The sequence below is a fragment of the Lissotriton vulgaris genome, chromosome 10, assembly GCF_964263255.1.
Source record: "Lissotriton vulgaris chromosome 10, aLisVul1.2, whole genome shotgun sequence".
Taxonomy (NCBI): Eukaryota; Metazoa; Chordata; class Amphibia; order Caudata; family Salamandridae; genus Lissotriton; species Lissotriton vulgaris.
This window is the reverse complement of record NC_141698.1, coordinates 140,809,187-140,824,372: the sequence shown is the minus strand read 5'-3', so window position 1 is coordinate 140,824,372 and position 15,186 is coordinate 140,809,187. Positions and strand designations below refer to the sequence as shown.

At 43.6% G+C, this 15,186-nt stretch overlaps 1 protein-coding gene across 1 annotated transcript in view; it reads left to right on the top strand.

Annotated features, from left to right (window-relative positions):
• CACNA1H (calcium voltage-gated channel subunit alpha1 H) overlaps positions 1-15,186 on the top strand; it is a 1,502,131-nt gene that overhangs the window by 1,431,498 nt on the left and 55,447 nt on the right. Inside the window, exon 31 of the mRNA XM_086940723.1 lies at positions 8,945-9,066. Coding sequence (XP_086796849.1) covers positions 8,945-9,066 — 122 coding nt within the window. The remainder of the gene's footprint in view (positions 1-8,944; positions 9,067-15,186) is intronic.

Below are 15,186 nucleotides of genomic sequence, written 5' to 3'. Positions count from 1 at the left end.
GAGTTAATGGACAATTGTTTAACTACTTATCCAGTGGAGCACAAGAACAGCTTTAATAGCTTGTTTTATACAATATGAGTAGACTCCTATGGTGTGACATGTATCACTTCTAATGCCAATAGTTCCATGACTCATTTAAAAGAAATGCTTTTCTGTCCAATGAGAGATCGTTAAGTTGTATCTGGAAATTGATGCTACTTTTGTTGTAAGGACAAACAAAACAAGTGCCGGACAGTATCAATTGGTAGACACAAGTACACACCTAGTATAATGAATTGCTAGGCTGACAAACCATTAGTGTTTAGTCACTTGTATTTTTATGAAAAAAAGATTGTGAAAAAATGCATTAGCATCAAAGAGTTCACACCGCATTTACAGGGGTTCACAAGTACATTGAAAATACCATAAACAATACATTAAATCAAAACATACACATATAACAATTGTGATGACAATAAATATAGACAACTGTGTAATGCCTCAGAAAATTCTTTTTGTTGAGGCACCAATCCTGGATGCAAAATAAACAAGTGGACAGCTAAGATGATAAACTAGCCTACTTGTTTTTACCACCACTAGATACACATAAATTGGTTTGTCAAATGGTGCAAAAATAGGAAATCACAAAACTATGCAGCAATGTAGGATTGTGTGTGAGTTTTATTCCTATTGTGCCCTGATGATTCAGTATCTGGGTGGAGCAGGACGCCGACGCGTTTCGAACCCGTTCAATAATTAGAGGGTTCTCCTCAGGACAAGGATTGGGGAGGTCGTTGTCGCTTATGCTGGGGGATATCAGGATGCTACCTTGATGTAAAATGTACATGCACCTGTCCGGAATACCCTAGTGCCCGGAATCAATGAATGCGCCTTTGTTTGAAGTGGTTCAATTCCGAACTCGGGCACGAGCGGCAGCCGCCGCGGTGTTTCGAAAAGTTTTAGATGAGAGATCAAAGCTGAGAGTTAGGCAACCGGCAGTATGCAACTGACAACGCCGGTCAGCGACAGGACCCAGCCATTCCCCTTTTTCCCTTACTTTTGTTGTAAGGTCAGGAACACTTGTTGAATGGGTGAGATGGGTATCTGCAAAACCTTATGCTGTCAATCATCTCACCCTGAAGCCCCTTACAATGCATAATCTCTTACCTCCAATGCCTCTTTGATAGTATACGTAATTTTGTTTCCTTCCTTTATGTAATTTCTCCTTCACCCCTTGCAAATTTGTTCGGCTTCCCTGTAATTCTTGCTGTCATTTCGTTTATTTTTTTTATTAATGTAACTCTTACATTGCCCTTCCGCCCATACCTGTTCCATGGTTTGCTATGTACTAGCCCATTACTATTAGCGCACTGTGGCTTAACATAAGCCCTTGCAGCCCCTGTGGGGTGTGTGTGTGTTTGTGCGGGGGGGGGGTGAGCTCCAGAGGGCCCCCTCAGCAAAAGTGATAGGAGGTGGTCCGGGAATTGGTAGCCCCCTCCATGTACTTGGCAGGGGGCCCCCTCAAGTTTCGTTGCACCACTGTTAGCGCACATTTTCCATGTTCACTATTGCTAATTCTTTCAGTTGATTATTCTTAATGATGTTACTCTACGTTTTATGCATTTTTTCTGTCACTCCCACGCCCATGTTTTGATTACCCAAACTGTTGTATTGTGATATAACAACAATTTGCTGCCTGGTTCATGCTTAGTAAAATTGTATAAATGCAAAAACACACAGCTGATTATACTCAAATATTGGATTAGTATTGTTCATCTCGCTATTAACTGTACAATATTTCAATGTTGGGTAAAAGGTATACCTTTTATGTATGACAGAGATTCCTTAGAAGGAGATTGATTGAAGCAGATTTGACCCATATACAACTGAAACCTAAGCATTAGTTTAGAAAAGGTAGCTATCAAACCTTAAATACCCCTAAGTCTACAGACACATATTGAAAAGTTATACTATTTGAGAATTTGGTCCGATAGCAAACACTTGAACAATGAGCCCTAGAGGTGTAGGGTGGCAAATTATTAAGTATAGCTAAAGAGAAGATGGATCGGCTGGATTTTGCGAAATTGATTTCTCCTAGGCAAAAGAAAGTAACAATCAGTCCTTTGATGTTTATAAATAGCTATAATGTGCTAGTTTAAGAAATGTTCTTTTTATTAAGACACAGTTGAGGTTGTTAGAAGAGCATTCTAGCATGATTTTAGGCCTGGGCATGAAATTCCACTCCACTCTTGGAGATTGCAGAGTTTTTCCCACTCAGCAAACTGTGCACTGTGTGTAGTTCCGAAAAACTCTGCAGAGCTGAGTTTGTTCCTCACTTGCGCCTGCCAACATTAAGTTGGCGAGCGCTAGCGAGGAAAATCTTACTCCAGACCTCCTCCTGGCGAGATTTCTCAATACGAGCGGTTGCGAAGGGTCGCTACCTCTTGCGTTGAGAAACCTTCAAGTAGAACATCTACTTGAGCAGCAGAAAGAAGCATCATCCTCTTGCACTGCACATGGTGCCATTGGCACTGATTTTACAACTCAGGAAAAATACGCGCTGCTAAAAATCTGCCTAAACGGCACGATGTAATGCACTCCACCACTTGCGAAACTCCACGTAGCGCTGCAAAGTTTTTACATGGAACTTTGTGCATTCAGCCCAGGCATACATTATTTGAGGATTCATGGGCTACGCACCAAACTTGTTTTTTTTTTTAGAAACAAACTTCAAAAGTGGGAGTTTGGTATTGAAAACAAAAAAATTATGATTCCCACACCCTGGAGTTTTCTCTTAGGGTGTGGGTTGCATTTTTTTTTTCTAACTGATATTACCAGGTTTTTCCAGGACCTAATGGACAGAAAAAAAAACATAAGCCCATCCGTTTTAAATAGGGCAGGCGGTCTGATGTCCTTACTCTGACAGCACCTCTTTTGTCAGGACATTGGAGGTGGAGTTCCCTGTCCGCCAAACTCTAAATCACCCTCCTTGTCTTATCACAGTGAATTGACATCTGCTCCAAGTGTGTGGTTATTGGTATACTAATAGAATACAGTAAGATAGCAAATCACTTATGGACATTGCTGACTTCATAAGAAACAGAAGAATAGTAAACAGATAGATACTACTAGGAGACAGCACACCTTTCCCTTTAATTAGGATCTCTGTCATTTAGAAGTGGACTGGCCTTGGCTTTTTTACAACCAGGCATAGAGGTAGAGATATTTTGTTTTATCCATTTCCAAGATCAGTGTGCTTAAGGGACATTTACTTAAATCTATATTTATTGTTCTTACTGTGATGTGGAATATATGGAATATGTGGATTATGTATCTTCTTTAGGTTGTTGATATACTTTCATACCATTTGGTAATATTGATACCTGTTAGTTGGTTTTAAAAGAAGAAGATGAAGTTATGCTGTGTAATATCTTGGGTGTTTCTCTTCACTTGTTCCACCTTATTGTGGACCAATAGTTGAATTTGAATTTACAGGAATTTATATAGCGCGCGTATACCAGGCGGTTTCATGGCGCTGGTTAGCTTACAAGTGCAGGATCAAGCACCTGAACATTGCATCAGGTGGTACTATTTGTTTGACATATTCAGGCAATTGCTTATTTTGTGGAAGGTAATCAGGCCAGAAAGAGTATCTGAATACCGTTTTTCTTAGGGTTAGTGCAACTGAATGTAAAAATACGTTAAGATTAAGTCTGAATGAAACCAACAGAACATATGTTTGGAGATCTGAAAGAGATGAATCTGGCCCTATGTTTGCTTGCAGAATTGTTATAGTCAGCAGAGACTGTTATTTTTAATCTTCCATGTTTTTTTAATTCACTGTGGTAACAGAATGGTCTGTGGAGGAAGGCGAACAATGCTCTTTATTTACAAAAGGAGTCCATGGGCCCCAATATAGATATGGCGCACTGTCCCACACTACATTGCTCTGCACACTTAGGTCTGTGTGAGGCGCACAGTGAGAGAGTGCCGCTTGTCACATCAAATATTGGAATATGTTTGAACATTCATGAAAAACAGAGAAGCAATTTGAAGCTGACAACTTGTCTTTCACTGTGCTGGTGGCAATGCAGCCTGCATCTGAAATGGTGGTTCGGTTCGCCCTGAAGATGGGTGCAGTGAGCAAATGCCCCCGCTTTCAGTTGGATGTCTGGGTGGGTTCAGGAGAACCTTTTCCCCATCTAAGGGGTTCCATCCAGAGGCACACTGTCTGTGGGTGACGGCAGTGTGGGACAGTCAGTGTGCCTCCTGAAAGTCTTTTGCTTCTGTGCCCACATCTGTAATATGAAGAAGGTGCCTAGCAAAGTAAAGCCTTATTTGCATAAGGCAAGCACATTGTAAATGAATGAATGTCCACATACAAGCACATATGTACTACCAATACGATGTGCATTACAAAATGGATGTGCAAGCTTCTGTGGCTCTTTCTTCAATACCAAAGTGCTCCACCACACAGAATGTGTGCATATATACACATTGTGACCCCAGGGCACTCAATGTAACACCGCCCAAAGATAGAATGGTCTATGCTGGATTGTGGATACTCAGTGTACCATCAGGAAAGGCAAGGCTAGACTTGTGCAATTGCTGTATTTGACTAGTATTTATTGCATTAGGTAGAAGAGACATGTCTTACCTATGCTTTTTGTAGTGGGTAATCCGTTAGAATAAAACTGACTTGTCAAATGTAAATAAATGTAAATGTAAATGTGGGTGTATTTGTAAAGCGCACTGTGACTCCAAGCAGTATCCTGGCGCTGAAGACTTCTGGGGAACCCGTCCTGGTTTTCCCTGTAAGATGGTCCCTTTCTGGGTATCTCCAAGGTGAAACCAGGCATCCCCGGCGTCTGTGGGGGGCCGTTGGAGAGATGAGGCAAGCTTAATGCCCAGAGTTGCCGAGTGTGTTCCCTGGTTAGAGTAGGCACCGAGGCGAGAATTATTGAGTCCGTTTGACCCTGGTGCATGACCTGGTCAATGATCTTTCAAAGATATAAACACAGACTGTGGACACGCTTAAATGAAGCAACATAAAACTTTTCACAGGTTTGTGCCAACAGAGAGGTTGCCATCACTAAGGACCCATAACGTGGTAGTATATGTAGTCCTTGCAGCTTTCATTTTATTTTCCAGTACTCATTTAGCATTAATATAACAATCAATTTTCAGTGTGGTTTTCCCCTTTCAATTAAACAGTACTGTTTTTCCATTATGACTTTCATTAAAGCTCTTCAGAGGAAAATAACCTTGTTTTGGCGGCTGTCTTTAAATGATACCGAGCAGGTCAAACCGTGAAATACCCAATTACCTGTTCCAGCAAGTGAGTACAAGCCAAATGCTCCAGAAATGAGAACTTTCAGCAACATAAACAATCATTGTGGTAGCACTCAAAGACAACAGCACAGATCTTTTCACAGATGTGTGTCTTTAGTATGGGTGGCTTCAGTGAGGCCCCATAGCTTTATGGTAGTGAAGTCCCTGGCTCATTTAGTTAATTTTTAATCTTTATTTAGCACTGAAATAATGTTCAGTTTTCAATTACGCAATCTGCTTTCATTTAAACAGAGCTGTTCAATTTTCATTGAAGTGAACTCTTGACATCATGACATTTCACTTTCAATAAAGCCTTTCAGAGGAGCATAACCTTAGTAGTTGGTGCTTAATCTATTATCATTCTGTGAAAAAGGGAGAGGAAAAAGGAGCAGACACTGTTACCAGAGATGAACATGTTTTGCTGCTTGTTCTAAGATTTTGTTGGTATTTGCAAATCATAAGAGGGCAGGATTTAAGTTAAAAGTTCAGAAAGAGGAAAAATTATATAACACCTTCCATGAATGGAAAACCTACTTTTGATAAGAGGGATTTAATTCAGTAGAAATTCAGTCATCTGAAAACATACCAATAATAAAAAATGTGGGTTTGTTTTCAAACACCTTTTAAAGGAAGTGCAAGGTGTTCAGTTTTTTAACCTGTTTGATGGCTGATGTAAATTTACTTGGGGCACTCAATTTACAGCCCAGTACGCGCCTTCACGCTATCATGTTTTAAACTCCACCTCCGGCACCGACGGTAAGCTGATTGTTTGCAGCCGTCTTATGAGCAGTCGTGCCGTATTACCAAACCGCAATTGTTACACAGCTCCTGATTTAAAGGACTCTGTGCCATTCCGGTCCAGGCGAATTACACTCACTTGGATCCTAGGACTGTCGTAGCTTGTACATTTGTCTTGAAAAAGACCCGCCGCGACCTTGAGACACTGGCGCCGAAGGGTCGAAACGTCGACATTTCTTCACTGGCCCAACAATTCTAGAATTCTAGCGAACTAAAAGAAATATATAGGATTCTGGAAAATTGCATTAGCGGATGGCCTTCAGGAAATAAAAACTTGTATATATTTGTATATACTGATTGTATTGGAATACATCATTATTGTACATACTGTTTTTTATCACGTGATCACTATTCACTATTGTCACTTTTTTGCACTTTAATAATTGTATTGACAGTCATTGTATTAATTGTATAGACAATCACTTTGAATGAATTTAATTCAGACAAATATATAAAATACAACAAGTCAAGTGCAGGTCCTCTTTTCATTCATTGTAAGAACCTGATTTTACTTTGTTTCTGTCAGAGGGAGGTTCCTTTCTTTTCTTTCTTTTTTGTAAATTACATTAAATAGCATTCTCAAGTCATTGGTGTTGTCACCCGATAGAACCATTCTTTATTTAACCATTGACTACCCAGGTTCTGAGGGACACAGGGTCACCCCCGTTTTTCTTAATAATCAAGTTATAGCATAAGCCGGTCCATGAGCTGCTGACACAACAACCAGCACCTGACGAGAGGCCATGTTCTGGCAACAAGCAGCTCCAGTGTTCCCTCAACAATAAGTTGTTGCGCAGGCCATCTGGCATTAAATAAGGGAAGGAAATTGGCACACAGTCCGCAACAGCCATTAGCCAAGCGTTTTGACAAAAGGAAGGGAAATGTTTAACGCAAATGTAGTTTCTGAGACTATTCCTCAATGTCACAGAGCAACCTGCAGTTACACATGATGGATCGGGGTGGGAAGAACTCCGCAGAATTCTGCAGGGTTAACCTCCGCAAGTTCCACCCACCCCTAACTTACACCAAACTTTTAAAAGTTGTATATCTTTCATAAACAAACCCCCAAAGCAGGAGTTTGGTTTGCAAAATGTCAAACTAAAGACACCACACCATTGAAGTTTTCTTCCATGGTGTTCCATGGAAGTTTTCCTTCATGGTGTTGGGGTTATTGTTTTATTTTTACTATCCCTCACTGCCAGTTTTTACCTGATGGTGACGGGTGACAAAAAAAAGATTCAACCCCCCCCCCCCGCCCCCCCACATACACACACTAAATTGGATTCCTTACCTCCTAACTGCCCTTGCGCCATCAGACCGTCAGAAGATGTCAGTGACAGGAAGCTCCATCAGCGATATACGATTGGTTGGCCCAGCACTAAATCAAGATGTGGACTAAGATTTTGAAAGTCAGGATACTCCATTACAAAGTAGACGGAGTACCCTCTCTGCTAAACTGTAAATCAGGCCCTATAGTATCCTAAATATTCTTGAAAATATTGCCAGGTTAGAGGAAATCCAGACCCAATGAAGTGACATTAATGAAAGAAAATCTACACCTGATGGAGCAATACTTTTATAAATAATATTTGCGCAACAATATTTATCTTAGACAATATTTTTGATATTGATATTCTGGCATACAGCCAATGCTGTCAGGGCTGCACGTCAAAATTCACAAAGTTTTATACCACCAGTCGATTGTTGATTAGAAATCAGGGACGATAGTTGAATTTAGGTTTTTCTTCCATTTAAATCTATTGGTGACTTCAAAATCCCATATTTTGATGACATGGGATTTGTTGAATTGCACTCTTTATGATAAGCAGCCTGGAGAACTATATAGGTTGAAGGATGTGATTTAGATCAGTGGGCTCCAATTTGTCAGTCATAAGAGCTACTTATCTTTAAAGAAAATCATCCGCGAGCTACTAGTATTATTAGAGTTGGAACAGTGACCACATAAAGCAAGATTACATTAGTGGCCACAATTTGTGTGATTGCCAGCAAGGATCACCTCAGTGCATCAATCACTGTTGCAAGATTATTTTTTCAAATATGCTTTTTCAGTATGAAATGTGTTATGTCTCCTCATGGGTAATATATAACAGCCATAGCTGCTATGCCCATGGAACCAAGATGATAATATTAGTAAGAAGTCTCCACAAAACTGCATGATTTATCACTCAAGTAACTTTAAATGTATTTCGAAAACTCAAACCATTTTTCTCCACACGCAAGCTATTTTTGTCCTAAATACACACTTTTCAATTTTTTGATACCCATATCAATGCAACCAGGCAAAATATTCTAATTAAGTAGGCTGAGTTGCACATAGGGGAGCTACATCCAAGAAGCTACAGATCTACTGATAGCTCACAAGCCACTCATTGGAGAAGCCTGATTTAGATATTCAGGTTAACCGAGGGGTACACAGTACAAGATGACAACACAAATCAGCTATAGAGCAGTTCTGGCACTACTGGACACTAGCAGGTGACTGAGGAACTGTATATGGCAACATCTCTGACCAAGAAAAATGGTGAAATCAGAAACTCTACTCAGGCACCAATAAGGCACAAAAAGGCCAAAAGAAAACTAAGGATACATTTCTAGATCAAGTATGTTTTTGTGTAAAATAGGAAAAAAACTATACTATTTGACCCTCAACATCATTATTTGCCATCAGATTCTATAAGTCTAATGTTCCTGTGGTTCTAATCCATTGGCTATCAGCCTCGATGTCTCTATTACTCTATTTCTGTAAGATGTGAGGAAAGTCCCTCCATGACAACTGCTCTTCTCAAATTTTGTTTCTTTTGTTTGCTTTTTACAGTGTGCAACGATGAGAACCCCTGTGAAGGTCTGAGCCGGCATGCAACTTTCGAAAACTTTGGGATGGCATTTCTCACACTCTTTAGGGTCTCTACAGGTGACAATTGGAATGGAATCATGAAGGTATGATCATTGGTAGAGCTGAAGGAAAGGGAGGAGATTAATGCAGCTCTTTCTCTAGCACACATATGAGGTTGTAGTGGGGAGGTACTTGTTGGAGGGAAGGGCTGCAACAGAAGAGAGGAAGCCCTATGGAAGCAATGATGAGGTAATGTTTATTAACAAAAAGTTCTTTAGGTGTTACAATTGTAAAAGTCAGTTCAGTTCATTCCTAGGGACCGTTCTGCACCATTTTTTTGTTGTTTCCTAATGGGTTGGCACTCAAGATGGAAGTTATCCTTCACTTCTTCTTGGGCAGCTCAGCAGGGTTTCCCCCAGGGTCACCTCTCTTGGGAGTTTGCAACCGCAGAACAAGGGAAGAAGGGAGAAAAAACAAAAGAAAGGAGCAAGGAGCCTGTGTGCTCTCTCTGACACGATTGGCTTCCACTACACCACTATGACAAGCGGCGCTGGCTGGATCTTATAAAGGGGGGGGGGCTTTGTTTTACATAATGCAAAAAAGGGACACAGGTGACAAACGTTTGGGCTTCTCTCCATCCCGTGATCTCAAGAGACGTAACCACAAACCAACACCTGATGTGCCCGCCTTCCCCTCTCCAAGTCACATACCTCTTGCTGCCACAACTCTCTTGAGTTGCGGCGGCTCTTGTGCATCTTCGGGGACCCACCAGTCCTCGCAACTCTCCTCTGGAGGTTCTGGATCTCCTGTGTCCTTCCCCACAGTGTCTTCTCTTCTGGCATCTTCTCCTCCTCGGGTCGCTCTTTCCACACTTCCTCCTTTCTGCTCCCTAACACACCTCCTCCCGACCTTTCCTCCTCCATTCGTATTGGCCAGCTCCACCTTTCCCTTCCGGCCTCGAACTGGGACGCTCCAAACGTGACTGCGCCCATCCAGAGCTCGACTGCTTCACTCACTCTAGTTCCTTCCTGTGCAGGAGAAGGACAGTCGGTTTTTACTGTTTGTGTCCTTTTCCGGCTCCTGTCATCATCATCCGGACCGCAGATGAAGGTAACCCCTGACGGAGGTACAGCAACGGGATCTGGGCAACTGGTGGGCTCCCGGGGTGCATCCTCGCAGTACTCCTCTCCGTTTGTTCTACATCTTTGAACGATAACTATTTCCCAAAATGAGATATCTAGTTTTATGTATTTTATCTAATTAGGATACATTTCTTTATGAAAGGCAAATTATCAAGAGCATATATTATATTAACTATATTGAACTGTCTAATATTGTGCCAGATTCACAAAGATGTTGCTGTAAATTTATTTTATGGTACTCTTACATTACTCCAGAATTTATAGAGTAAGCAGTGAGTATTCAAGGAGTACTCCTGGCATACTCCTGGTGCTCAGGCGCAACCCATTAGAACTACAAGAACAATACACATCTACTCACTGCAAAACGAGTGATACTTGAGCCCTCACTGCCCCAATACAACAGAGATCTGCAGACAAGCACAAGCAGAGCAAGCAAAACAATGTAACACAATTATAAGGTGTAACACATCCTATCACCTGCCTGAAATACAAAAAACACAAAGGGGAATCTAATCATATTTGTTTATTATTAATTTCATTTTTAAGGTGAGAGAAAAATGTGTGAAATTACACTCAAATGCATTCAGATGTAAAAGCATTTTTAAAGATGGGCATTAACTAACAATGTCACGCAGATAGCTGCAAGGGGCTACATCACACATAGGGGACGATTCCGATTCGGTAAAATCCCCTATAAATCGCACGGAACGTTTTTCCCATACAAATCGTACACCTTGAACTTCCCCGTTCGTACGAGCAAGTACTATCCGAACCCAACGCCGATCTCCGTACGAATCGTCCTAAAGACTATACGACTTAAGAATCCGTACAGATTGCATTCGGAACACGCAGTATGCGACGTCCATACGGATCGAAGTAGCTTTTTACGAACCAGAAAGTACGATCCGTCACGACGACACTCCGTACGACTCTTTTTCTACAGGACTTTAAAACATCTGTAAAAAGCATATTTTGTCTCGAACCGCGTGCGAAACAGACCCCCCAGATACGCAAGTGCACCCCATGATCGCAGGGTTACGGTGCAAACTGGTACAGTGAGTCGGGGTACGGAGCGTAGGGGTACGGTACATCGGGGTACGGTGCATGGGTCTATGTAGCGTAGGTGTACGGTGTGTAGGTGTACGGTGCGTAGGGGTACGGTGCATACCCCCATGATCACAGGGGTACGGTGCGTATGTGTGGTTCTCCATACGTATTGCTCATTCGGCGCTTTCCGTACGAATCACGTTCTCGGTCCCCGGTCCGGATTGTACTTGGCGGGTCATACGGCATGTTTACGAATCGTACGGGTCGCTGTGCGGCTCTGTCGTACGGATTTAACCTCGAATTTCGTACGGTTCGCAATGATTCGGACGGTTTTTACCTACGGATCGTACTACGCGATTCGTACGGATTTGTACGATTCGTACGGAAACGGCTACGAATACGAATCATCGTATGGATTCGTTTTCCGAATCGGAATCGACCCCATATTGTGCTCCCTCTTTGTACATCCCTGGCACATTATGGTATTACAGAAGTGGCCACAGAGGCTTGTGCAGCTTCTTCTGTAATACTGATAGCACCTCTGCACATGCAGCACCAGCACTAACTTGAGAGGGTGTTACCTCATTTGCATAGGGTAGTGGTCCCATGCAAATGAGGGAAGATGAAAGAAAAGGAAGCAATTTCTAAAGTGCACAAATACCCAGAGGCGTCAAGGCGCTCCAGACTCAAAACCCCAACAGTGAAGGGTAGAAACAGAAAACCTGAAATACACTGAACCGAATTATAGAGTGAAAAGCCATGTTTTAAGACTTCTCTTGAACAGGAGTATCACTTTTCCCCATCTCCCGCACCCTTTCGCAGACGTAGGTTGCAGAGGCAGGCAAGCCTTTAGGAGTCACAGTGACAGTGCTCCACAAAAAGGTTGGCACTTTGTTAGTCTGCTTTCTGGAGACTGCCCACCGAAAGGGGAGAAACAGGGCCTATGAACCTTCCCAGTCATCTCTGTATTGGCGAGTGCAGTCACTCACTGCTCCCACCTGCAGGTGGATCCCTGTCCCCTCTTTAAAGTGCAGGTCTTTGCCGCCTGCAGAGTCAACCACAGAGTGGCTTGGAAACAGATGCTCCATTTTATATTGAATGTGCTACCCCCAAGGCAGCCAAGAGTTCACAGCTGCCTTAAGGCCAGCTTACTCATTATAATAGGGCACACTAATCCTGTCTGTGCCAGGCGCACCTTTTGAAACTTTCTGTAATGGAGTCACAGATCAACAAGGCATGGTCTACAATTTCTTAAAATAACCTATAGCTCATAGCCAACTATTCATTTGTGTACGCATCGAACTAGAGCCTCCAATGCTTATTACGTTGGAGAAGAGGTGAAGCTATCTTACCTTCTTTTAAGAAGAGAAAGAACAAGACAAACCTCAAGTCAATGAGTTATAATTCAGATATATTACTCCCACTGCCAGGCTAGACTCTAGCTACCCCTTCCTATCACTAAGCGGTGTTTTAGATTTCTCGCTGACACCTAGTGGTATATTTGCTAACATCGGCTCGTGCGTCACAGCATAGTGGGCATTATTTTCTGTCATATAGCATCATGCAAGCCACTGTGCAAAAATGTAGTAAGTAGACCCTAAATCAATAATAAAAAAATAATAATAAATAAGTACATAGAATATTTGTGGTCGGACTTCAGGTCCACATTTGGATTATAATATGAAGATTAGTTAAGGTACATTCACTCCATTCCTAGTTTTTTTGTGAATTAAGCATTTATTTATTTGTTTACATAAAGACAAATGAATGGCTGCAATTAATTAAAAGTTATTTATTGAGAATTACTGACTGAAACCTGAGAGGGGCAAACCTATAAAAATATAGAGATTGAGTGAGAGGAAGAAAGAAAGTGTGTGCGTGTGTCTAGTTTAACATTTGCTTTTAAAAACTGATGATCCGCCACGTTTTTCTCGTTTTTTAATGTATTTGGCACTCAGCTAAGTGGCCTCCTTTACGCTAGTGACTGCAAAGGGTGTGCTTAAGAATTGGGGGACAAGATGAAGAGCTCTTTCAATAGCAGATACATAAAACCTCCCTTTTCTAACAACCACTCATGAAAACTCTGGCGAGGGAGCCAAGAAAAGCTCTAAATGCCTCATAACATATAACTGCACAATGTAGTACACTGCAGGGGAGCCATTCCTTGCGTTGTTATTAACGCTTTAATGATGCTGCTCATTCGGAAATCATCAAGGGACCAAAACAAATCACTGAATAATGCTCCTGTGTTATTTATTCATTGGATGATGCTATTGCGCTTATTAAGTAATCACTTTTAAAACGTATAGATCCATATACCGCAAGTAGAAACGTTGCAATAATCAATGCATTCAATCTAACAGCAGCAGTCAATTAATATTATAACACTATAGAAGCTGATTATATTGGGTTTGTCTTTCTCGTACAACAATGCATTTCATCACTAGATTATACCCCAACGGCCCCAACAGCGCTGGGATGCCTGCCTTCACCTTGGGGGTGCCCAGGAGTGGACATTTCACAGGGAAAAGCCAGGAAGGGTTCCACAGCGGTATGCGTACAGCGCCAGGAAACCCCGTTGGGGTATAAGTGCGCTTTACAAGTACAAATTCATTTCATTTCATTTCGTACCGCCTCCTGAGTTTGGGTGCTCTTTAGATTGCCTTGGTATGCATGCATACACTAGGTGCATAATAATGCTCCCATGTATGAGCATATAGGCCTATGCTTGAAAGGTTGTGACCAGTGTCTAATTTGAAAAAGACTAAGGGCCTTGTTAAGAGTTAGGCGAATCACTGGCAGAATATTGACTCACAGAATATCGACCTACAGAAACATCGAGGCTGGATTATCGAAGGCAAATATATCGACAGATGGTTCGAGGGTGTGCGGCGATGGTGGACCCCCCACCCCTGTTCTGCCCTGTGACTTGACAAGCTGTACTACGGAGAAGGGCCAGAGCCAGGGCCCGTGCACTGACGTGCCCCTTGGGAGTGGCTGGCCGGCCGGCGATCCTGGCAAGAGGTGGGTCTTGCATTGCTGCCGCGGCAACCCCTCGGTTGGCGGAGTTGGCTGTTGGTGCCCGGCAGAAGCGGGGTGGGGTCTCTACATGACTGAAGGCCCCCTGAGGTGGCTGCGGGGGCTGGGCCGGACCCCAAGGAACAGTGAGGCCTGCGCCGGGTGTGGAGCCCTGGTTGTGCCTGGGGCCTGCTTCAGCTTGGCGAGGGGGCGGGGGCCGTGGAGCCTACCAATGACAGGAGCGCACCGGGCAGGGTCCGGGGCTGGCCCCTGAGGACGGTGACGCCGCCGTTGTGGTGCCCCTTTCCTCTGCGACGGCTGTGTGCAATCTACTGGCGGCGGATCGCAGGTGGACCTGGCATTTGCTGCTGCAGCCCGTGGGCCGGGCCGAAGCCGTGCCATTTGAAAGCCTGACCTACTGACACCTGGAAGTGGTGCCTGTTCGACGGTGCAGTGGGGGGTGCTTTGCCTTGCCACGCGGTGGGGCCGGGCCCTGCTGCCTTTCCCCTGCTCTGCTGCTTTACAGACTGTTCTGCCTCAGATCGCCGGTGAGTGGCCTCCCACCCCACTATGGGCAAACACATCGCCGCCATGGATCAGTACTCAACGGCCGGCCCGGCTGGGAGGGAGGCCGCGAGGGGCGTCTCCTCGGACACGGTGATGCTTCTGGAGGCCATCACGCAGTCTCGCACGGCCCTTGAGGCTCAAATCGGAGCGGTGGGGTCCGAGATGGGGTTTCTTCACCAGGATCTCCGGAAGGCGGTGGACCGGGTCACGGAGGCCGAGACAAGGGTTTCAACGGTGGAAGATACTATGTCCGCCCTCCAGAAATAGGTCGACAACTGCCCATGGTCTCCAAGGAGCTTGTGGCGAGGGCCGAGGACGCAGAAGGGAGGGCCCGCCGCAACAACATCCGTTTGGTGGGCTTTCCGGAGGGATACGAGGGGTCCTCGATGGAGAACTTCCTATCTGGCTCAGGGTGCAGCTACCTGCTGAGGACATCTCGTCCTGCTTTGT